Genomic DNA, 23426 nt, shown 5'->3' with positions numbered 1-23426 from the left:
CTATTTGCTTATAGCAACCACTAGTGATTTACTACGACTAGTTATTTATTCCCAACCGCCAGTTTCAACTAGAACGTGCAAGGATACCAATCATGAGATTTTTCCTCCTCTTGGCATTACTTGCCGCATCGGCTTTGGCCGCCCAGAAGCGCTACGATGGGTAATTTAATACGTAACAAACTATGCAAATATTTTGCCTTTTCATAATAATATTTTATAAAAGCTACAAGGTATTTCAAGTGAAAGCTCACGATTTGTCTTCATTCCACGCCATCGCCCAGCTTCACGCTGAGCAGAGCAGCATTTACGATTTCTGGACTGAACCGCGAAGCCTCGATGACCCCATGGATATCATGGTCCCCCCGGCTTACATGCAAGCATTTGATCAGCTGCTGCAAACTCACAATTTGCGTCACCGAGTTAAAATCGCCGATGTCCAGAGGTTTGCCTAAAATTAAAATAAGCGAAGAGAATGTTTTAACAACATGAACATTATAAATTCAGTGCAATTGAAAACAACCTTAAAGGCCAGGCTGCACCTAGCGTAGTCCAAGAGCCTCGTTCCGGTTCTCTTCGTTACAAGTTGAACTGGACTGAATACCACGATTACACAACTGTAAAGGAGAAAATTAAAGATATACTTATTATTTAAATTGAATTGACGATGGTGCAAATTTGATTGGCAGATTGCGTTGTTTCTTGCCGAGTTGGCCCAAAATTACCCTAGCATTGTGACATTGATTACCATTGGCAAGACGTACGAAAACAGGGAGATGTACATGGTTAAGATTTCTAATGCCCAAACAGCAAACCCCAACAAAAATGCCATCATCGTCGATGGAGGTACGCGATGACTTTCAGCCTGCCGCTAACAATTGTCCTGAACTACCATATTATCTAAATTTCGCAAAATCAATCGTTTTTTAAGGTATTCATGCTCGTGAATGGATTTCACCTGCTTGGAACACTTGGCTCATCCATGAGTTGGTTGAAAACTATGCTGCCCATCCCCAATATGTCGACAATCTTGATTGGTAAGTCGATTCCTAATGTTAACAATCGACATTCGATGAATAATCTTGAACGCCTCAACCAGGTTCATTCTACCAGTTATGAATCCTGATGGCTACGTATATTCCTTTGCAGATGTAAGGCTTTCGCTATTTAAGGTTTCAGTAAACATTGCTTCTTTACTGACATTCTTTTTTCTTCTGCAAAACAGGATCGCTTATGGCGTAAAAACCGAAAGCCAGTAAATGGTCCCTGTGTCGGCATTGACCTCAACCGTAACTTCGGATTCCACTGGAATGGAAAGTTGAACCACTAATTTTTGTACTTCGGTTTGTAATTATTCTATTTCCACTTACAGAAGGAGGAGCTGCAGGTAACGGCTGTGATCAAACATATCACGGACCAACTGCCTTCAGCGAAGACGAAAGCGCCAATGTTCGCGATGCTATTCTTTCAGTTGCAAATGGAAGAACTAAAGCTTACCTGACCTACCATTCTTACGGTCAATATTGGCTCACACCTTGGGGCTATACCGCCGATTTGCCCGAAGACTACCCACAGCTGGTAAATTGTCACCTCTACCTCATATTATGTTTAAAAAACAAAAGTCTTACACAATCCTTTCTTTCCAGTTTGATTTGGCTCAGAATGCTGTCAACAGCTTGACCGCTGTCTACGGGACTCAGTATACAATTGGATCTTCTACCAACGTTCTCTGTAAGAATTTTAAAATTACGTAATCGTTAACAATAAAATCTTATAATTTTTCTGAATTTTTAATGCTTTTTACCTCTTGGATACAAGATGTTGCATCGGGAGGTAGCGATGACTGGGCAAAGGGAGGAGCCGGAATTCCATATTCCTATACTGTCGAGCTTCGAGATACAGGAGATTTCGGATTCCTACTTCCAGCTGAGTAAGGCCTTTAAACCAAAACAAATAAAAAATTAGCTTAGACTGTCATTTCACTACTTTTTTTAATTGAATTAAAAACCAAACAGCCAAATCATCCCGAATAATTTGGAGATGTGGGAAGCCATGAAAGTTGTAGCAGAATACGTCACCGGACTCGTCTAATTACATCATGTCATTCCATCACGTTATCTTAAAACATTGCTAATGCAATAAATAAATCGTAGTTCAGAACTGATTCCTTCAAAATCAGCAGCTTCATTTCTATTTGCGTTACACAATGGGAAAAATCAAACAATTTACGAGCGTGTTGCGCAATTCAACAAAGCTTGTAAATAAACGAGGTGGAGATATTGTATCCCCGATAAGTAAAAGCACAAATATGCCTAATAATGTTATCGACATCAAAACAAATGTTCGAACAAAGGTTCCACAATAAAAATACTTTAGGTGTAGGGCATTTCACCCATTTTCCCGTACCATTTTTCTTACTTGAACAATTGATACCAATGCCTACCAGAGCCGTCAAGATCACGTTTAAGGCATAAAATGTTCTGAAGCATACAGTATCAGTAGTAAAAGCTCATAAGCCCACGGCTGTGTCAAACAGTCCTACTCAACGGCACATTTTTCATAATCTCTTCTGTCAACGGAAAAGGCAATCATTTCTAAAATTTTAATTTAGGGGGCCTAAAAACGTGATCGCCAACGAAAACAACGGCCCAACAACAAGCCATGATTGACGTACTAATCTAGTTCCTGCTTTGTTAGTAACTTCGAGTCAACACCGAAAATACATAACTACAGAAAAAGATTGGTCATTGCCCCCCTTTAAGATACGCTTATGTTATTAGAGGCATTAACGAGCGCATATAAATACTGGAAATTCAAAACAATCATTAGACAACATTCAAGTGCAGCCGTAACTATGAGAACACTAGCACTTTTCGCTTTAATTCTTGCATCAGCGTGGGCTACTGAAAAGCGATACGATGGGTAAAACATTTTAATATTTAACAAGCATTCCATATTACTATTTCATTTTCTAGGTACAAGGTGGTACAAGTGAAAGCAAAAGATTTGCCTTCATTCCAAACCCTCGCCAAGCTTTACGACGAACAGAGTAGCATTTACGATTTCTGGACTGAGCCGAGAAGTCTCGATGAGCCCATCGATATTATGGTCCCACCTGCTTACACTGAAACATTCGACCGTCTTTTACAAACTCACAATTTAGAGCATCGAATCAAAATCGCCGATGTCCAAAGGTTTGCAATAGATAATGGAATGTTGATGGCCCACCAAAATAAAACTAAATTGTGTCAAATAGCGCAATTGAAATTTCTCGAAAAGACCAGGCTTCACCAAGTGTTGTTCAAGAGCCCCGTTCACGTTCTGGTTCTCTTCGTTACAAGTTGAACTGGACCCAATATCACGACTACACAACCGTAAGCTAATGTTTAGTTATATGCAATACCAAAACCTAATGCTGAACTGTTGTTGGCGCGAATTTTGAAATGGCAGATCGTACTGTTCCTTGCCGAGTTGGCTCAAAATTATCCAAACATTGTGACTTTGATTACCATTGGCAAGACACATGAAAACAGGGAGATGTACATGGTTAAAATTTCCAATTCTCAGTCCTCAAACACAACTAAAAATGCCGTCCTCGTCGATGGAGGTAACTACGCTGCCTTCGTACAATTTAAATTGACCTTAGCATAATTTTCCTCACAGGTATTCACGCTCGTGAATGGATTGCACCTGCCTTCAACACTTGGCTCATTCACGAGTTGGTTGAGAACTACGCAGCCCATCCCCAATACCTTGACAATCTCGATTGGTAATTTTTTTTCTTTTTGACATTTAAACTGTGCATCATAATAAACTCATCCATTTCCTCCGGTTTATAATTAGGTATATCCTGCCAGTTATGAACCCCGATGGCTACGTATATTCTTTCGCCGATGTAAGATATAGATTTTTTTTTAAACAGTCCACTAGTATTTGAATTCAAAATGTGCTTCTTTTCAAAACAGGATCGCTTGTGGCGCAAAAATCGAAAGCCTGTGAATGGCCCCTGTGTCGGAATCGATCTTAATCGGAATTTTGGTTTCCATTGGAACGGCAAGTTTCATCTGTTATCAACGTTTCGTTCTCAGATTGTAATTTTTACGAACATTTTTTTTTTGTCCAATGCAGAGGGAGGATCTGCTGGCAATGGGTGTGATGACACTTATCACGGGCCAGCTGCCTTTAGCGAGGACGAAAGCGCCAATGCCCGCGATGCTATTCTTTTGGTGGCCGAAAGAACTAAAGTTTACTTGTCCTATCATTCCTACAGTCAAGTGTGGCTCACTCCTTGGGGTTACACTGTAGATCTACCTGAAGATTATCCTTTGTTAGTAAGTATCAAAACTAACCTTTTTCCATAGTTTAAAACAAATTCTATCTTGTAGAATTGAATTTAAATTGAATTGATTTGCAGTTTGATTTGGCCCAGAATGCTGTCAACAATTTGACAGCTGTCTATGGAACTCAGTACAGTGTTGGATCTACAACAGGCCTACTCTGTAAGTTTTTGCTTCTGTTAATCGTCACGAACATGCATGAATGGAATGATGGAATGGAAAAATTCCATTCGATGATTAGACTAAACGTGACGTTATTCCCCGTTTAAACTCTAGATGTTGCGTCTGGAGGCAGCATTGACTGGATTAAAGGCGAAGCAGGAGTGCCCTACGCTTATACAGTTGAGCTCCGTGACACTGGAGATTATGGATTCCTTCTTCCATCTGAGTAAGTTTTTTAATTCTTTCTGAGAGGAAAACTTGGTTTTAAATGGTGTTTTTTTTTTTATCTAATTGGAAAACAGTCAAATCCTCCCGAACAATCTGGAAATGTGGGAAGCTGTTAAGGTCGTGGCTGATTACGCAATGACAATCGTCTAGTAACGTTATACCAACACTTGAAAATTCACAACCTGTCTTAAAAATCAGATATATAATGACAACTGAAATTGATTTCCCTTCTTCAACTTTTTTTTGCAAAAAAAAATTAACCAAAAATTTGGTTGAAAAATAAAAAAAAACTTAGTTTCTTTCAAGTTCCCCAAATAAGGCAACCAGAATATATATAAAAAAAAATTAGATACAAATATGGCTTTTAGAATCACAACGTCAGAGCGCATGTAAGTTTTTTTTCTTTTATCCTATCTGTTATGCTGATATGAACGGGACAGGTGAGCGGGTGTATAAAGTACGAAACAAACGTGAGACCCGACACAACTGGTACCGGCACAAATTTAATTTCAAAACCCATAATTGACGTAGTGACCCGTTTTAAAGATTGCTGGGTAACGGTTGATTGGCCAGACAGTCCAAAGTCATGCACTGACGCCAATAACTTTCATAATATTCTACCAAGACCCCGACTATGGCCGATATCAGAAAATCGATGTCCGGGATCTATAAATTAAGGGAATTTATGCTAGTATGATCAGTGTGTTGTTTGTTCAGCTCAAACTCAGCCATGAAGCTCTTCCTCGTTTTGGCCCTTGTGGCAACATCGGCCCTTGCCGCTCAGAGGCGTTACGATGGGTATTTGTTCAAATAGATATATACTATATATTTTTTATTCAAAAAGGTAATTCTAAAAATTTACGTAGGTATCAGGTATTTGAAGTGAATCCCAAAAACAAGGTTTCGCTGGAAGTTTTGACTAAACTGAAAAATGAAAGGAGCGATGTCTACGATTTCTGGACTGAGCCACGAAACATCAACCTCCCCGTTGATATCATGGTTCCTCCAGCATTCGCCTCCACCTTCATCAATTTAATGCGAACTTTCGATGTTGATTACAAAGTCAAGATTGCCGACGTCGAGGCGTAAGTCACTCAAATATCCCAATCAATTTAAATAACTGAAAAAAAGTTCAATTATTTAGCATGATCGAAGCTGGTCGTAAAGATATTGCCAAGCCCATTATCCACAAGGAACCCCGCCTTACCCGCGCTGGAGCTCCTCGCTATTCCCTCAACTGGGAATCGTACTCCGACCTCCCTGCCGTAAGTCCTTTTTGACATTTGTTTTAAAATATAAAGGATTGAATATTCAATTTGCGGATTGTTACTTAGATTGAAGAATTCCTCGCCGAGTTGTCTGCTGCTTATCCTAACTTGATGACTACCACAGTGGTTGGACAAAGCTACGAGGGTAACAACATGAACTTGGTCAAGATCTCCACTGGAGGAACTGGCAAAAAGGCCATTTTCGTCGATGGCGGTAAGTTATTATAAACGATTAGAGGTACTCTTTTAAAAAAAAAAGTTAACGTTTGTTTTGAATAGGTATCCATGCTCGCGAATGGATCTCTCCTGCCTACGTCACCTGGTTGATCCATGAGTTGGTCGAGAACTATGCTGCCCATCCCCAATACGTTGACAACATCGACTGGTATGCAAAATAGATAATCCAAATGAATGAATTTTTTTTTTTAATGTTCAATTTAAATAAATAGGTACATCATGCCTGTTATCAACCCCGATGGTTACCGTTACACCTTCGCTGCAAATGGAGTAAGATTTCATTTTTTAAAACCTCGAATTAAGTAATCCCAACAGTTACCAAGAAAAAAAACTAAACGGACATTGTTTTATCGATACGCAGGATCGTCTGTGGCGCAAAACCCGAAAACCGAACCCTGGCAGCCCTTGCATGGGCACTGGTAATTCGAACAACTATCAGACGTTTAAGGTAGCAGTAGCAACGGTTTTTTAATTTTCTTTTTTTGAAGATATGAACAGAAACTTCGGTTTCCACTGGGATGAGGGAGGCAGCTCTGACCTTCCCTGCGGTGACACTTACAACGGCGGAGTTGCTTTCAGCGAAATCGAATCCCAAATCGTTCGCGATACCATTTTGAGCGTTGCCCCTCAAACTATGGTCTACCTGACTGTCCATTCCTACGGCCAGTACTGGCTTACCCCATGGGGTTACACTTCCGAATACCCCGCCGATTACCCTCAGCTTGTACGTATCAATATTCAAATTTTAAGGAAAATCTTGTTTAAACAAATGGGATTTTGCAGTATGACTTGGCTGTTCGCGCTGTTGACCAACTGACCGCCCTCTACGGAACTCAGTACACCATTGGAACTTCCACCAACGTTCTCTGTAAGTTCATCTTTTAAGATCAAAAAGGCATTGGGATTGCATTGCAAATGGGAAAAAAGACTAATTTTGAATTTTGTAAATGCGTTAGACGTCGCTTCTGGCGGCAGTGACGACTGGGCAAAGGGAGGAGCTGGAATCCCCTACTCCTACACCGTCGAATTGCGAGACACTGGAAGATATGGTTTCCAATTGCCCGCAACGTAAGTCATGAAAGGATTGGTGTAATTGCACGAAGATCGCTTTTAACTTATCTAAACTATTTGCTATTGGCACAGTGAAATCCTCCCCAACAACGCAGAGATGTGGCAGGCCTTCAAGGTGGTTGCTGAGGATGTGATGGCCATGTAATCCGAAAAAAAAAAACGCTTAGGAAATATACAAGAAAAAAACGTTTTGCATTACGACTAAAAACTTTATCACCATGAAATAAAAAAAAATGATGAAAAAATGCTAAGACATAAACCTAGATCGATTTTTTAAATGAATCTAATACCAACTTAAAATTAAAGCCCAATGGAGAGTGCCGCTAATAAGTTTCAGATGTTGCCAAAGGGAAAGAATGATTACTGCAATGAAATGGGTCTCAAACACCAACATTTGATTGGATTTTAAGACTCGTAATTGCGAATGGATTTAATAAGGAAATATCAGATTCAGCCGAAAATGTTAAATAATTCACGCAACTAGGCGAACCGCGGGTTACCAGTGTCTTCGCAGACCAGGGCCGAATGTTAACAAACAATGTTTAAAAAGTGATCTCAGGTTGGCAAAAATGGCATGAAATGGATTTCAAATCAATCTACTACAATTTCGATTGAGCTCTGGGCTCGCTCTAGCAGTTGAATTTGATAAGGATTGTACGCCAAGTGTTAAATAATTATGTAAACCAACAATCAAATAGATAATAAGATAAGAAATGCTACTTCAAGTTGTTTTTTTACTGCCTCAATATTTTATAATCATTTTAGTGCGGACACAATGAGGACATTGGTTTTCTCCTTTCTTGCGGTGATATCGGCAATCGCCGCCCAGAAACATTACGATGGGTAAAAACATCAATCTTCTTTTCTTTTTAAAATGTGTTTAATGGAAGGAATGTTTCCTATTCAAAAAGGTATCAAGTGTTTGAGGTAAATGCCAAAGACAAGGCATCGTTAGAAGTTTTGACTAAACTGCAAAATGAAAGGAGTGACGTCTACGATTTTTGGACTGAACCCCGCAACACTAACCGCCCCATTGACATTATGGTCCCTCCAGCATTTATAAAAATTTTTGTCGATTTGATGCAAGCCTTCGATATCGATTACAAGGTCAAAATTGCTGATGTTGAAAGGTACCGGCAAAAATCCTAATTAACGTGAAGTTTCAATATGACATTTTAAACTGTGATTTTAGAATTATTGAAGCAAACAGGAAAGAAAGAGAGTCCGCTGTTCGTAACAAACTCCGTTCTCGCTCTGGTGCACCTCGTTATTCACTCAACTGGGAATCGTATTCTGACCTTCCTGTTGTAAGTCCATATTGAAGCAAAAAAAAAAAACTCGCACCTTAAAATTACTATTTATTCTTTAGATTGAAGAATTTCTCAATGAGCTATCTGCTGCGTATCCCAATTTGATGACTACGTCGGTGGTTGGACAAAGCTACGAAGGCAACAACATGAACTTGGTCAAAATTTCTACAGGTGGATCCGGCAAAAAGGCAATCTTCATAGATGGAGGTAACGTCGCCATGTGTCGATAGACATTGAAAATCATTCATTTTATGTTTCGATTGGATAGGTTTCCATGCCAGAGAATGGATTTCTCCGTCTTTCGTCACATGGGTCATCCGTGAATTGGTCGAAAACTACGCCGCCCACCCCCAATACGTCGACAATATCGACTGGTACCTAAATAACATTTTTTAAAATTTACTCGCCTAATGAAAAAAAAATAATAATAATTTACTGCAAATGTACAGGTATATTATGCCTGTCGTCAACCCCGATGGCTACCGTCACACCTTCGCTGCAAACGGGGTAAACTGAGACAAGTTGCACCATTTACATCAAACAGTTATAGTTTTTTTCTATAAATCTAGGACCGCTTGTGGCGCAAAAATCGAAGGCCAAATGATGGCAGCGCTTGCATTGGCACGGGTAAATACAATTCAATATAGAAAAGTTTAACAAAACGTTTGCACTAAACTACCCGTGTTTCAATTTAAAATCATGAAGACATGAATAGGAACTTTGATTTTCATTGGGACGAAGGAGGTAGCTCTGATTTGCCTTGTGCCGAAACCTACAACGGAGGTGCTGCTTTCAGTGAAATCGAATCGAGAATCATCCGCGACACCATTCTAGGGATTGCCAATCAAACTATGGTCTACCTGACAGTCCACTCTTACGGGCAGTACTGGCTTACTCCATGGGGCTACACAGCAGAATTACCCGCAAACTACGACCAGCTTGTAATGCAATTTTTAAAAGAATGAAAACTGAAACAATTTAATTGAAATTCTTTAAATGCAGTACGATTTGGCTGTTCGGGCTGTCGACAAGCTCACCGCTGTCTACGGAACTCAGTATACAATAGGATCATCTACCAATGTTCTTTGTAAGTTTGTCATCAGTAGGGTTGAAATCAAAATGCTGGAAGAATAACATTTACGAAATTTTATAGACGTCAATACCGGACCTAGCGATGACTGGGCAATGGGAGGGGCCGGAATTCCTTATGCCTATACTATTGAGTTGCGAGATACTGGAAAATACGGTTTCGAGTTGCCTGCAGAGTAAGTCATAAAGCGATGTTCGACTCTATTTTTCTTTCCATTCAGCAAAGTGGGCGTAAACGCGATTTCCGCATTTCTCTTTTACTAACTGAAAATTTTAATCACACCCACTGATTGCTGAATGGGGAAAATTAGAGCTAAATATCCCTGCACCCTAATATTTCACGAGTGGTTTAAAAACATTCAAAATGTTTTATAGTCAAATCATCCCCAATAATCTGGAGACGTGGGAGGCCATTAAGGTGGTTGCAGAGGACGTGATGTCCATGTAAGCCGAGTGAAGACTTGGAACACTAGTGCCCAGCATGTCACTTTAAAAAATATACTTCAACATACGATGAAATGTTATACATTATCTACTGCATTAATTTTTTTTCACGATCCTTTAATGCTTTTATTGATTGTCGTGAGACAGAACAACAAAATTAAGACGTTCGATTAGAGCTAGAAAAACGTTATCGTTAAAACAATAGCTGATGTACCAAAAAGAATAATCGTGTGACCCGGATCACAATTTCTTTAAGGTTAATATTGAAAATGAAATAGTAAAAAAAAATACAAGATAAAGATCTTGATAGAGCAACACGACTAAGTTCGAAAGTACAAAGAACGTTATTGACAAACGGAGTCAAGTAAAACGATTAATACGCTAAGAAAAATAGTCAAGTGAGCCTGTGCGATTTCAAAACATTCTTGATTTCAACAAGGTGACAACAGTTTTTGTGTTTCGAACAAAAAGAATAATCCGTAATGAGATTGCTTTTTGCTTTGGCACTTTTAATTGCGTCAGCGTTGGCCACGCAAAGACGTTACGATGGGTAAGCAACCGAATATTTTAAAACCCAACTGCAACTTGCAATTGAATACTTTGCTGATTGGATTTTACAGATACCAAGTCTACCAAGTGAAAGCCAAAGACAAGGTTTCTTTTGATGCTTTGGTGAAGCTCTACAATGAGAGAAGCGACATTTACGATTTCTGGACTGAGCCTCGTAATATTGACTTTACGGCCGACGTCATGGTCCCACCCGCTTTCACGAAAACGTTCGTCGATTTGTTGGAGGTTTTCAAAATGGAATATCACATAAAAATAGACGACGTTCAACAGTAAGAGAAATCAATAAGCGCGCACATTTCGAGGATTTCTAAGAACCCTTTCTTAATATAGCGAAATTGAATTAAGTCGACGTGACATTGCCCCGCCTCTAGCACCCAAAAAAGCTCTACAGAGATCCCCTGGTACACCAAGATATTCGCTTGACTGGACGTCATATTCCGATTTACCAGCCGTATGTTAGAAATGCCACTTTTAGCCGAAGGGACAAACTCAAATATTTTTCACTATACAACATATAGATTTATGAATTTGTTAATGAAATGGCTGCCACTTACCCCAATTTGGTGACCGTCACAAGTACTGGACAAAGTTACTTGGGTAACGATATGCCAATACTCAAAATCTCGACAGGAGGAGGCGGGAAAAACGCCATTTTTGCTGAGGGCGGTAAGTGTGCTGGAAAGCTCCGGCCATAAATTTGGCTTCCATCCGCCTAAAACCTAAAACAAATAAACAGGAATTCATGCTCGTGAGTGGATTTCACCGGCTTTCGTTACATGGCTTATTCGCGAATTGGTAGAAAATTATGCAGCACACCCACAATACGTAGACAACATCGACTGGTTAGTTAAATAACTATTAAATTTGAATACCACGTAACCATCCCCCATCACGCAAATATTTATGCAGGTACATCATGCCCGTCCTCAACCCAGATGGCTACACCTACACATTCTCACCAACAGGGGTTGGGTTCCCAATTTGTGTTCGCTTTAGGTCAATTTGACCAATAAAACCCTTTTTGGAATTTTTAGGACCGACTGTGGAGAAAAAATCGTGCTCCAAACTCAGGTGTCTGCGTTGGAACCGATTTAAATCGTAAATATTGTTCGTAATCAAGCAGTGGGAAATTGGATTACAGCAAGGGGAAGCTTTACAGGTAACTTTGACTACTACTGGAACACTGGTGGAAGTACTTCGATCGAATGTGGCGAGACTTATCACGGAGGTTCAGCTTTCAGCCAAGTAGAAGCCCGAAACGTTCGTGACGCAATGCTGAGCGTTGCAAATCAAACCAAAGTTTACTTTTCCTTCCACTCGTATGGACAATACTGGCTGACTCCATGGGGCTATACTTCTGCTCTGCCAGATGATTATCAAGACCTGGTTTGTTCATTTTTAAAGTGAAACGCTTAATGGAAAAGTAAACATTTTTTCCCTAATTAAATGTAGTACGACTTGGCTCAAAGTGCAGTTGATAAGCTAACGGCTGTCGAGGGAACTCCCTATACAATTGGCACGTCAACTAATCTTTTAGGTATGTGCTGTCATGAAATCGCAGCAATTCTGCAAAAAGTTCATGAAATTTTTAAATTTCACAGGTCTTGCATCTGGCTGCAGTGATGACTGGGCAAAGGTAAGGGTAAAGCTTTATCAGTATTAATGAATGTAATATTAAAATGATTGGTTACCAAAAAGGGAGGCGCCGGAATTAAATATTCGTACACCGTTGAAATGCGTGATACGGGGAAATTTGGATTCCAGCTACCCGCAAGGTAAGTGTAAAAATTATTGCAATTTTTAAGTGTAGGTTTTCATAACTATCAGGCTAACATCGTTTTTTTTTCCTTGTGGCAGTCAAATCTTGGCAAATAACTTGGAAGTCTGGGAAGGTGTTAAAGTAGTGGCAGAAGCTGTAATGCTAATGTAAACGACCACTATTTCTGTATCACCAATGACGGTCAATTATAAACGTTCGTAAACCGAATTCAGTCTCGAGTTGCAGTACACACTGACTTCTGCCACATGAAATAAGAATTGCAAAAATAAAAGTTACTGTATACCTAGTCTTTGCAGGCGGACTGTCCACTCGGATTTCACAGATGATTCTTGTAGGATTTCACTTACGGAGGAAATGTAACGTAAGTTTTTGAGTCAACAAAGGGGCACACTCTGCAGACGCAACCACGCGGTCGCCAATGACTCACCGTCCAGTCATCCAAAAAGCAAGTTACACAACTATTCTGGCTATTTTTTATAGGAATCATAAAGTTTACATGTTCGACAGACGTCACTGAATCACTTTTGTCTACTATTTTCCAAATACCAGTTTTCAAAATGAAATGATCTCAACAGAGTGGCTTAGGCCTATGATAATTGCCTATGAGAGGTCCAATCCACGACATGCTTCTAGGAATGGCGCGCTTCATGTGGTCGATGTCTTGGCGGATGATAACCCTTGCAGAGTTGCAATATTAGGCATCTGCAAAGATGAGTCATTTCAAGAATAGGAAACCTTTGCAGTTTATGATCATAAACTTGTTTCTGTTTCGAGTTGCATATTTATTTTGAAAAATCTAATTTAAATTTGATACGCTTTAAATGAATGAAGGGGTTAGTTTTCTATACGTAGCAAAATAAAGATCACAAAATGCATTTCCACGAGACAGAAATATTTCTTTACTTCGTTTTCAAACTTTTTTCTACTGGAATAGCAAACAATCGACCATTGTAAATTGTACATGCCAGTTATGCCGAACTGATTTGGCAACATAGCCGGGGCATTTGGTGTTTTGATTACACAGACAGTGGGCGACAGAGCTCACGTCAGATTCACATTTTACAAATTTTTTGTGTCGTAGTACGATTATCCTAATGCCCACGATGTCAAAGGTAAAAATGTTACCCAGTGATTTAAACTCCCCTACTTTAATAATATGGGGTGTTTTGATGTTTCAAAATCTAGTCGGGCTCAATGTCGCCATTGGAAGATCAAGACAAGCTGCTGGATGAAGCCTTGAGTGTTGTCAAAGTTCAGGCTTTGCAGATGAAGCGTTGTTTGGATAAACGTAAACTTATGGACGCCCTCAAACATGCCTCCACTATGTTGGGAGAATTACGTACATCACTTCTCTCCCCCAAGTCATACTATGAACTCTGTATAGATATATTTCCCATAGTTCACGAGCTATGAATTATAATCTTGATTTCTGCTTTCAGATATGGCTATTTGTGATGAACTCCAGCATCTTGAAATGTATCTACTAGATGAATTTCAGAATGGTCGTAAGGTTGCAGATTTGTATGAGCTTGTTCAGTATGCTGGGAACATCATTCCACGCTTGTGAGGAGAAAGTAGCAAAATGCACATTAATAAGGTTTTTTTTTAATTTTTTATTTTATTTTCAGGTATCTGTTAGTTACTGTTGGAGTTGTGTATATCAAAACAAATGAACAGTCAAGACGTGACATTCTTCGTGACCTTGTTGAAATGTGTCGTGGAGTTCAACATCCCCTGAGAGGTCTGTTCCTTCGAAACTATCTGCTACAATGTACTAGGAACTTGCTTCCAGATCTTGCAGAGAATGACCCTTTAGCCACTGAGTCCTATGGCAATGTAAGAATCTTCCTTTTCACATTAAAACCACATCAATTCTGATGAATTGTATTAAAATTCACAGGTAAGGGATGCCGTTGATTTTATTCAACTTAATTTTTCTGAAATGAATAAACTTTGGGTGCGCATGGCGTATCAAGGCCATTCACGAGATAAAGAACGCCGCGAGCGAGAACGTCAGGAATTAAGGTTGGAATCTTAATGTTTTGGTTTGCCACCAGATACTTATGTTTCTCATAGGTTGCTAGTTGGAACGAACCTCGTACGGTTAGCCCAATTGGACAGTGTTGATGTTGAACTTTACAAAAAGGTTCGTACAATTCGGTTACCAACATTACTCTAATAACTGTCGTGAAATCTTGTCAAAATTCGTTACAGGTTGTTTTACCTGGCATCCTTGAACAAGTTGTAAGCTGCCGCGATGCACTAGCACAAGAATATCTAATGGAGTGCATTATTCAGGTCCGTATAACATTGCGATATTTTCTTCAAATTGGTATTTACAACCCGATGCCAAAATAGGTATTTCCGGATGAAGTTCATCTTGACACGCTGCACACATATTTGAAGGCCTGTGCAGAATTACATAGTGATGTCAAAGTCCACGTAATTCTTGTCGCTTTAGTCGAACGTTTGGCAGCCTACGGGCAGAGGCAACAAGCTCTAGGCCAACCACCAATTCCCCCCCATATTCCTCTATTCGACATATTTTCAGATCAGATTGGAAACATAGCTCAAGTAGGAAAAGACTTATTGTTTGGTTAACAGATTTAAATAACATCTTCTATTGCTTTTATGATCATTAGGCACGTCCGGAAATGCCATCGGAAAACTTGGTTTCTTTGCAAGTCTCTCTAATTAGTCTTGCATTCCGCTGTTATCCCGAAAAAATTAATTTGGTTGACAAAGTATTAGAATCTACATTGGTCGCCCTCGACAAAATTGCAGTAGAAAGGTATGTTTTGCCGCCTATGCTTTTCTGGTTTGATTTTATAACACTTCTTGTAACACAGGGTTGATTTTGATTCTGCGCTGGGTAAAGAAGTCAACCGCTTGCTGCGAATGCCTATTAGTCATTACAACAGCCTGGTCACGCTGCTACAGTTGCCACATTTCGGTCAAGTCCTACAGAGACTTGATTTCAATGGAAGAAAATCAGTTGCCCTTCATTTGGTCAACAACGCTCTCGATAACGAGACCTACATTACGACGCAAGAACATGTATGTATTTTACTCGTTAGACGTGACACATGGGTTATTGATACAGTTGTTTCTCTACAGGTTGATGCCGTCCTAAACATGCTTGCACCGTTGATATGCGATCAGCCGGATCAGGTTTTGACTGGCCAAGATGCGGAAGATTTTGCTGAAGAACAAAATTTGATGGCGCGCATGATTCATCTCTTGGCCGCAGAAGAATCAGATCTTGATCAGCAGTATCGAATGCTTACTTCAGCACGAAAGCAATTTGGAGCAGGTGGAGCTAGGCGTATCCCTTTTACTCTACCTCCATTGATTTATGAGGCTTTCAAGCTTGCTAGGAAGTATTTCGATGTTCGACAAGAGGTTTGTTGTATTTATCACAATTAATATTTGTTTTTAATCTTAAATGCATAAAATTGTTTTAAAGGACGAACTTTGGGAGAAAAAGTGTGAAAAAATTTTCACATTCTGTCATCAGTGTATTGCCGCTTTAGTTAAAGCTGAACTGGCCGAATTGCCCCTTAGACTTTTCCTCCAAGGAGCTCTTGCAGCTTCCCAAATTATATTTGGAACTCACGAAACTTTGGCTTATGAATTCATTTCTCAGGTTTGAATAATGCAATTTAGTGCAATTGCATACAGGGCTTTAGTGTTGATACTTAACAGGCCTTCACGCTCTATGAAGAAGAAATTTCAGACAGCAAAGCCCAGTTTGCTGCGCTGACTTTGATGGCCGCTACTTTAGAAAAGCTGGACTGTTTTAGTGAAGAGAATTCCTCTCCTGTTCGATCCAAGTGCGCCCTGCTTGCTTCAGCACTGCTAAGAAAACCGGATCAGTGTCGAGCTCTGATTTTAGTTTCCAATCTATTCTGGTCATCTACCACTAAGGAGCTGGAAGGAAAACCAGTATGACATACTTCCTATAACATTCACATTGTGCTTTCTATAATGTCTTTTCGTATTATCAGATGCGTGATGGGAAAAAGGTGTTGGAGTGTTTACGAAAAGCTGGAAAGGTAGCCACTGAATGCTTGGATCCTGGAGTGCAAGCTCAGTTAATTGTAGAACTTGTCAACGCTTACGTTCACTTCTTTCATCAGGGAAACCAGCACGTAAGTTCATATATATATTATACGCAATGATTAAAACCTATATTTTATTTATGTTTCCTTAAAGGTTACGATTACTCACATCAACGAGTTGATCAGCAAAGTTCGCCAGGACTTGTTGCCGCAACTGGAGAACTCTGACGAAAAGGAATTGATCGAAAGACATTTGGGCGCCAGCTGTGAGATGCTGAGGCACCGACGGGACAACCCGTCCAGCACCAGTGATACGCCTTCGTATCAAGGAATCGTATTAGAATAAAATATTAAATTTTCTCATATATAAAAAAACTTCCGTTAAAATTTCCACCCGTTACTGAAAAGAATTTATGAAATTTTTCCTTGATTCTATACGTTTCTCCTTAATTTTCTAAAAACCCACGTCGTTCATTTTCATACGCTAGATGTCCTTAAGTCTCAACAGTGCACGTGGTTTACTGGTTACTGTTTAGTCTTATAGTGTTGAATACGTTCCCCGCTCCATTAGTGTGGCTTTTTCGTTTATCTTTGCTAATTCAGTCTCGCAGTGAAATGGTAAATACAAGAAGAAAAAGCCAAGCTTTACAAAGTGATGAATCTGGCACACAAGTTGCAGAGCAGTCTGATTCATCAACTACAAGCACCACAAGAAGAAGCACGAGACGTTCAGTCGGAAATGTACCATCAACCCCTGCCGAAATTCCAACGCCTACCCGGAGATCCCGACGTCTGTCAAATTCTTCGGTAGAATCAGCCAATAACGATACACCCAGGCCAGCTGCCCGTCGTTCCACCAGGAATAAACCTGCTGGAAGTGATAATGACACGAGCGATGTTGAATTAGTTGTTATAAAAAGGCGTAAATTGGTTGAAGGTGTGGACACACTGATACCAATCAGTGAAGAGAAGACAGATGAGCATGCCAATCTTGCAAAAGGAAAGGATAACCACATCTTGGTTGAACTTGATGAGGAAAAAGAGGATGACATCAACCAAAAACCAGAAATTATTGATGTCCAGGGTAACAAAATTCAACCAAAATGGTCTCCAGCAAAATCAGTTGAAACACGAAGTGTAAAATCTCCTGTAAAGCCAGAAGGTTCTAGATCACCAGTTAAAACTAACATCCTTAAATCTCCAGTTAAAATGCAAAAAACTGAATTAACTGTAAAAACGGAAGATAAATCTCTTGTTAAGACTGAAGATATTGATAATCTTGAAAGCCAAATAGTAACTGGAAAAGTGATTCAAGATGTTGAAATCATTGAGAAAAGAGATGAAGATGTTGACAACACTGAGAAAAGAATTGAAGATGTTGAAAGCATTAAGGAAGTGACTGAAGCAGTTAAAGTTGATCCGATCATAGAGAGAGTGGATGAAGTTGTTGATAAAAGCATTGGAAAGTGTGAAATCACTGTCCCTAAAATCATTGTTGATGATGTTGTTTCTAAAGAAAATTTGCATTCCAATGAGGAACACAATCAAGAAAATTTCTTCACCCCAGTATCAACTCCAACCAATTTAGAAGATACAACAGATGCAATGAAACAGGCTGGAAAAATGGATTGTGTAACAAGTGAAAACCAGCCAGTAAGTCAAACTGATGAAACAGAGGTTGCAACTTCAGAAAATCCCATGGAGCAGAGACAAGAAGAAAGCAAATCACTAGAACCAACTCCACTTAAAGAGACAAATATAATTCAAACAGATGATTCACCTGTAAAGTGTGGTGTTGAGAAACCTCGCACGTTATTTGGAGTACCGATAAGCAATATCACAGTTAATAAAACACTAATGCTGAAAAAATCTGGTAAGTACTAAGTTTCAATTTCTTTTACGGTCCAGATTATTTCCATATTTTTCTCCGCAGGTAAGAAAACTCCAGTTGAACGAAAAATTCGACCAACAAAAAAAAGGTTGAAGCTCCTCCTAAAGAGAGTCTTCCATGTGGTGCTGATGTAATGCGGAATATACCAAGAGGAAAGTCCAAATCTGGTCGTGAATGGAAAGAACCAAAATCCAAGTAGGCGCTGTTCTATGGCAATGTATCGGAACATATGAAAGGCACTTCTAAATTGTTCCGTTTTCTTTGCAGCCCTCGGTATTTGTACCAAGATAAAGGCTTAAAATGCCTTTTCAGAAAATTACTCAGTTGAGACAAGAACGTCAACGGGTGAAAGAACTGGAAAATCGTATGAAGGAAGAAGAGCGAGCTCGACGAGCTGAAATCGCCCGCCGCCGCGAGATTAATAAGAAGCGTGAAGAAGAAAATGCGCGTCGCGGAGAAGTTGTGCAAGTGGTAAGTTCATTTACTTAAAAATTTTGCCAGTAGGTCTTATAGTTTTTGATCATTTCAGATTCGGAATACAAACAAAATCAAGAGAATGAAGAAAAAGCAACTGAAATTGATTCAAAAGCGGGACACAACTAAAGTGGTGTAAACATTTGTTAGATGCACTAAGTTATCAACTTTTTGACCACGAATAAAAAGACTACCACCGGAAATATAGTTTTTATTACGAATGACTCACAGAATGGAAAGTTGTGGTATTCCACGTTTTCCGTTTCTATCTTTTCTTCAGCTTTGAAATACGAAGAATCCCTCAACTGGACGATTTAGAACGCTTTCGTAGTTAATACGTAGATTTAATAAATAATACTGTGCTTTATGCTTGAGATTATGTATTTGAGATTCAAATCAGTCAAATTCAAGTAAATGCTACTCTCGTCGATTAAGGGAAACGAATTGAGAACATTAATATTCATCGTTGCCCTCGCCCTCGCCTTCGACCGAGTCCATGCCGACTTCCTCGTAGTCCTTCTCGAGAGCAGCAAGATCTTCACGTGCCTCGGAGAATTCACCTTCCTCCATACCCTCACCGACGTACCAGTGGACGAAAGCGCGCTTGGCGTACATCAAGTCAAACTTGTGATCCAAACGAGCCCAGGCCTCGGCGATGGCAGTAGTGTTGGACAACATGCACACGGCGCGAGAAACCTTGGCCAAGTCACCACCCGGAACGACAGTTGGTGGCTGGTAGTTGATGCCAACCTTTAATCAGACAAATTAAAACTTTGTCAAAATGAATATAAATATAATTTATACCTTGAAGCCAGTTGGGCACCAGTCGACGAATTGGATAGTGCGCTTGGTTTTAATGGTAGCAATGGCGGCGTTGACATCCTTGGGGACGACATCACCACGGTACAACATGCAGCAAGCCATGTACTTTCCGTGACGAGGATCGCACTTGACCATCTGGTTGGCAGGCTCGAAGCAAGCGTTGGTAATCTCTCCAACGGTCAGCTGCTCGTGGTAAGCCTTCTCAGCCGAAATGACTGGAGCGTAGGTGACCAACGGGAAATGGATACGAGGATAGGGGACCAAGTTGGTCTGGAATTCAGTCAAGTCGACGTTCAAAGCACCATCGAAACGGAGAGAGGCAGTGATGGAAGAAACGATCTGACCAATCAATCGGTTCAAGTTGGTGTAGGTCGGGCGTTCAATGTCCAAGTTGCGGCGACAGATGTCATAGATAGCCTCGTTGTCGACCATGAAAGCGCAGTCGGAATGTTCAAGGGTGGTATGGGTAGTCAAGATGGAGTTGTATGGCTCTACAACGGCAGTGGAGACCTGGGGGGCCGGGTAGATGGCGAATTCCAGTTTCGATTTCTTGCCGTAGTCAACCGAAAGACGTTCCATCAACAGAGAGGTGAATCCGGAACCGGTACCTCCGCCGAAAGAGTGGAAGATGAGGAATCCCTGAAGGCCAGTACATTGATCGGACAGCTTGCGGACGCGATCCAACACAAGATCGACGATTTCCTTGCCAATGGTGTAATGCCCACGAGCATAGTTGTTGGCAGCATCTTCTTTGCCAGTGATAAGTTGCTCAGGGTGGAACAATTGTCTGTAGGTACCAGTGCGAACTTCATCAACTACAGTTGGCTCCAAGTCAACAAAGACAGCACGAGGAACATGCTTGCCAGAACCTACATTTAAAAAGGTAATTGTAAATTTAATTCATAACAAAATTTGTCTCATGAATCATACCTGTTTCAGAGAAAAAGGTGTTGAAAGAATCATCACCACCTCCAACTGACTTGTCAGATGGCATTTGGCCGTCAGGCTGAATTCTGAAATTTTAGTAACTTGATTAGCATTTTTTCTAATTTAATGATGGTTATAGAAAAGACATTGAGATCTTCCAAGTTGTTAACTATTCAGTTTGAAAAATAGTTACCCATGCTCGAGGCAATACAGCTCTACAATAAAGAGAAATATATCAGTTACAGATTTCTTCAGCAGCAACATCAAATTACATCAACTTACCCCAGCAAGCATTTCCGATCTGGACTCCGGCTTGGCCAACATGGATTGAGATACATTCACGCTAAATAAGAAACATTAATTAGTTAACAACAAAGTAAATTAATCAAAGAGTACACGAATAGCTCGGGTGACACAATCAATGCTGAACAAATGAGTTTAGGAAGTTTTAGGGCGAGGCACCGGCTGCCATTTTGTTCAGTAAATACCGGCTGTCACGTTCATGGCTTTGACAGCTGGAGCATGACAACCTTAGAAAAACTACAAATAATAAAAAAATAGTTGTTTTGATAACGCACCATTTTGATAAATTTGATGAGATTCAACGATAATCAGCAAGCTAAAATAAGTTGGGAAATTTCTTCTTCCACAGAGCGACGTAGTTATGGAGTCCTCTATCGAGTGAACAATGCCCTACTTGAATCTGGAGGGCTGGTACTTATACCAATCCTAGAACGGCTCGCCGACTAGCTTCGCCATGGCAAACCATTGAGAGGCTTGCCCTACTGACTGTACGGGACGAGTCTGCTTTTTTATTGACCAATCAGGAGGCGGTATCCGCCTATCGTTTCGCTGCCTTTTTTCTTCCCGCGTTGACTTTTTGTTAACGGACTTTGTGTATTGATCGCGTCTGCTTCTGCTGCATTGCTACAGAAGGACTCTACAGTAAGTATTTAATATGATTTTTGCATTCAAGATAATGTGCTTTGACTCAGTTTTTGCTTGAGGATTTATAATTTTCAGTTAAGTACTGTATCAAATCAAGTAAGCAAGCCAGCATTATTCAGTCCAACTTTGGAAAGTCAGCAGTTGGGCCCTAACGACCTACAAACCTTATACAAAAGCATGATAGTTCAGTTGGGGAAAGATTCGTGTAGAATGGGAACTTTCCAGTACAAGGCGTGGTGATGCGTCACTGGCGTGACGGCCAACGGGTTTTAGGGGAGGATATTACCCTTACCTTTTAAGGTTCGACGTATAATCACCACAGGTACTACCATAGTTGCTGCATTCAACAAAAACTTTCATTGCAATATGCTTGATTACCATTGGTTTTTCAACTGTATAACAACAGGAAAGGGCAGGTTCAAGTCTGGCACTAAATTGGCTGCAGGAAACAGATGGACAAACAGCAGATGTTGCCTAAATTTTTTATATTTTCAAGCTAACATTGTTTGTCACAATCAAAATAATTTGATGCAGCTTTTAAAACAGCCTGTCCCGTACTATCGTTTGGATCCAGAAACTGTTTGGTGAATTCTCTCAAGGCAATGCAAACCCGTTGCTCCCTAATATCACGTCGGAGCACGCAATGTAACCATTGATAACGAGCAGAACCATAAATAACAACCAAAGATCTTGCCGGTTGCGGAATCCTCACACAAATATCAGGAATATCTTCTGCTTTGGGTAGCTCTACATCAACTTGTTGCAAATTATATTTATCATCGCCCCCATGATACTTTGTCATCGTAAGATAGCTGTCGCCGGCTAAATTGAGGGTTACGATACGCTCGCCCCTGCAATTAAGCGCAAAGCAATTTTTCGCTGAACGCAAATTAACAGGTAAATTAGAAATTTATTTTACCAAACCCAACAGTCATCTATATGTGGCTCAATGGAAGCACCCCGTACTGGATCATATTCCAAACTGCATTGTTCAATTGTGTGATAATCTCTCAAAAGAGGAACACTTTGAATCCTTTCTTGAAATAACCGGGAAAAGCTTGGAACTCCTTTAAAACTACCAAGTTGAAGTTTCCTCTTCTTAAAATTTGTTTTAGGTCCAAAATTCTATTTTTATAGTAATGTGTGATTGTTGATTTCACATTGGACTAGAAGGAATGGATGCAAATACCTGCTTTCGTCTTCCACTGACAGAAGATTCCCATGGAATGGAATCAAATGAATTCATAAGCTCAATCATTTCCTTTTCAGTAAAAAATTCTGGCTGAAAATGAAAATACAGGAAATAAAATAAAACAGTCCACTAAATAATCAACAAAAATGATTGTACTTGAATGTAAATCCCAGGAAATGCTATTGGTTCTCCACTGTGATTTGGATGTTCATCTGCATCACAATCCCATCCTGGCCAAGCTAAGTTACATGAAGGGCAATAAATATATGATGGAATTCCCTGGAATGGACGGTGATTGGATTACACATAAAAGGCACCAGTACAAAAGCTTTCAACACAAACATACTACTTACTTGCTCTTTAAGTGAATCAGCTGTAAAAATGTCATCCTTAAACGGTAGCAGATTGAATTCTCTTTCACACAATAAACAAGAGCGGTAACCCTTGCAACCACACGGACGTGGTTTACCTGACATAATTCAAAACCTATTATCGTTCAACAACTTGTCAACAAACGTCAATGCGTACGATTCGAGAATCGTCTGCTATGCAACGCCATGTCCAGCGGCAACAAATGGTTGACGAAACAGTGAATATATTCTAACGTTATTTAGTTTT

At 40.0% G+C, this 23426-nt stretch overlaps 4 protein-coding genes and 1 pseudogene across 7 annotated transcripts; 3 read left to right on the top strand and 2 right to left on the bottom strand.

Moving 5' to 3' along the window:
• Positions 1-6: 6 nt before the first annotated feature.
• LOC130701300 (carboxypeptidase B-like) lies at positions 7-10173 on the top strand. 4 transcript variants are annotated; one of them, XM_057523271.2, is made up of 11 exons: positions 7-160; positions 224-442; positions 505-616; positions 687-843; positions 929-1034; positions 1097-1148; positions 1223-1310; positions 1370-1575; positions 1644-1728; positions 1816-1927; positions 2013-2161. In XM_057523271.2, the coding sequence occupies exons 1-11, from the start codon at positions 93-95 to the stop codon at positions 2086-2088; spliced, it is 1281 nt and encodes a 426-aa protein (XP_057379254.1). In that variant the 5' UTR covers positions 7-92; the 3' UTR covers positions 2089-2161. The 4 variants fall into 4 exon arrangements, with proteins under 4 accessions (XP_057379254.1, XP_059353245.1, XP_059353244.1 ...); XM_059497262.1 differs by lacking the exons at positions 224-442; positions 505-616; positions 687-843; ... (5 more) ...; positions 1816-1927; positions 2013-2161 and adding exons at positions 2973-3191; positions 3254-3371; positions 3448-3604; ... (5 more) ...; positions 4611-4722; positions 4799-4946 and having other exon boundaries at positions 29-160; XM_059497261.1 differs by lacking the exons at positions 7-160; positions 224-442; positions 505-616; ... (6 more) ...; positions 1816-1927; positions 2013-2161 and adding exons at positions 2773-2919; positions 2973-3191; positions 3254-3371; ... (6 more) ...; positions 4611-4722; positions 10075-10173.
• On the top strand, positions 5397-17196 carry LOC130701373 (vacuolar protein sorting-associated protein 35-like). The gene is made up of 31 exons (XM_057523330.2): positions 5397-5522; positions 5591-5809; positions 5869-5989; positions 6059-6206; positions 6272-6377; positions 6442-6499; positions 9180-9237; positions 9316-9551; positions 9613-9697; positions 9764-9875; positions 10764-10982; positions 11044-11164; positions 11232-11379; positions 11450-11555; positions 11623-11680; positions 11748-11811; positions 11873-12099; positions 13679-13871; positions 13933-14056; positions 14122-14329; positions 14394-14518; positions 14570-14639; positions 14708-14791; positions 14852-15067; positions 15136-15284; positions 15343-15550; positions 15611-15895; positions 15960-16139; positions 16199-16438; positions 16501-16644; positions 16709-17196. The coding sequence occupies exons 1-31, from the start codon at positions 5455-5457 to the stop codon at positions 16898-16900; spliced, it is 4572 nt and encodes a 1523-aa protein (XP_057379313.1). The 5' UTR covers positions 5397-5454; the 3' UTR covers positions 16901-17196.
• On the top strand, positions 17043-19118 carry LOC130701340 (uncharacterized; annotated as a pseudogene).
• Positions 19119-19282: 164 nt separating this feature from the next.
• On the bottom strand, positions 19283-21400 carry LOC130701301 (tubulin alpha-1 chain). Its single transcript, XM_057523267.2, has 6 exons — positions 21247-21400; positions 20951-21011; positions 20862-20883; positions 20672-20754; positions 19724-20610; positions 19283-19669 (listed from the first exon to the last, which is right to left on the bottom strand). The coding sequence occupies exons 1-6, from the start codon at positions 21247-21249 to the stop codon at positions 19373-19375; spliced, it is 1353 nt and encodes a 450-aa protein (XP_057379250.1). The 5' UTR covers positions 21250-21400; the 3' UTR covers positions 19283-19372.
• A 682-nt stretch (positions 21401-22082) lies between these two features.
• On the bottom strand, positions 22083-23351 carry LOC130701321 (alpha-ketoglutarate-dependent dioxygenase alkB homolog 4-like). The gene is made up of 5 exons (XM_057523295.2): positions 23162-23351; positions 22965-23087; positions 22806-22898; positions 22536-22741; positions 22083-22467 (listed from the first exon to the last, which is right to left on the bottom strand). Exons 1-5 carry the CDS (start codon positions 23282-23284, stop codon positions 22113-22115), a joined length of 900 nt encoding a protein of 299 aa, XP_057379278.1. The 5' UTR covers positions 23285-23351; the 3' UTR covers positions 22083-22112.
• Positions 23352-23426: the final 75 nt, after the last annotated feature.

Source organism: Daphnia carinata, chromosome 10 (genome assembly GCF_022539665.2).
Source record: "Daphnia carinata strain CSIRO-1 chromosome 10, CSIRO_AGI_Dcar_HiC_V3, whole genome shotgun sequence".
Taxonomy (NCBI): domain Eukaryota; kingdom Metazoa; phylum Arthropoda; class Branchiopoda; order Diplostraca; family Daphniidae; genus Daphnia; species Daphnia carinata.
Note: the sequence above shows the minus strand (reverse complement) of the source record. Positions and strands in the feature narration are given on the sequence as shown.

Coding starts and splice junctions, on each gene's coding strand:
- LOC130701321 (XM_057523295.2), bottom strand. CDS start 23,284: ATGTCAGGTAAACCACGTCCGTGTGGTTGCAAGGGTTACCGCTCTTGT. Junction 22,899..22,964: donor TTCCTGGGATTTACATTCAA/GTACAATCATTT, acceptor TTTCATTTTCAG/CCAGAATTTTTTACTGAAAA. Junction 22,468..22,535: donor ATAGATGACTGTTGGGTTTG/GTAAAATAAATT, acceptor GCTTAATTGCAG/GGGCGAGCGTATCGTAACCC.
- LOC130701300 (XM_059497262.1), top strand. CDS start 93: ATGAGATTTTTCCTCCTCTTGGCATTACTTGCCGCATCGGCTTTGGCC. Junction 3,893..3,962: donor ACGTATATTCTTTCGCCGAT/GTAAGATATAGA, acceptor TTTTCAAAACAG/GATCGCTTGTGGCGCAAAAA. Junction 4,051..4,125: donor TTTTGGTTTCCATTGGAACG/GCAAGTTTCATC, acceptor TGTCCAATGCAG/AGGGAGGATCTGCTGGCAAT.
- LOC130701373 (XM_057523330.2), top strand. CDS start 5,455: ATGAAGCTCTTCCTCGTTTTGGCCCTTGTGGCAACATCGGCCCTTGCC. Junction 9,238..9,315: donor CAGCGCTTGCATTGGCACGG/GTAAATACAATT, acceptor AAAATCATGAAG/ACATGAATAGGAACTTTGAT. Junction 14,792..14,851: donor TAATGGAGTGCATTATTCAG/GTCCGTATAACA, acceptor ATGCCAAAATAG/GTATTTCCGGATGAAGTTCA.
- LOC130701301 (XM_057523267.2), bottom strand. Junction 20,884..20,950: donor GATCGGAAATGCTTGCTGGG/GTAAGTTGATGT, acceptor TCTTTATTGTAG/AGCTGTATTGCCTCGAGCAT. Junction 20,755..20,861: donor CTGTATTGCCTCGAGCATGG/GTAACTATTTTT, acceptor CTAAAATTTCAG/AATTCAGCCTGACGGCCAAA.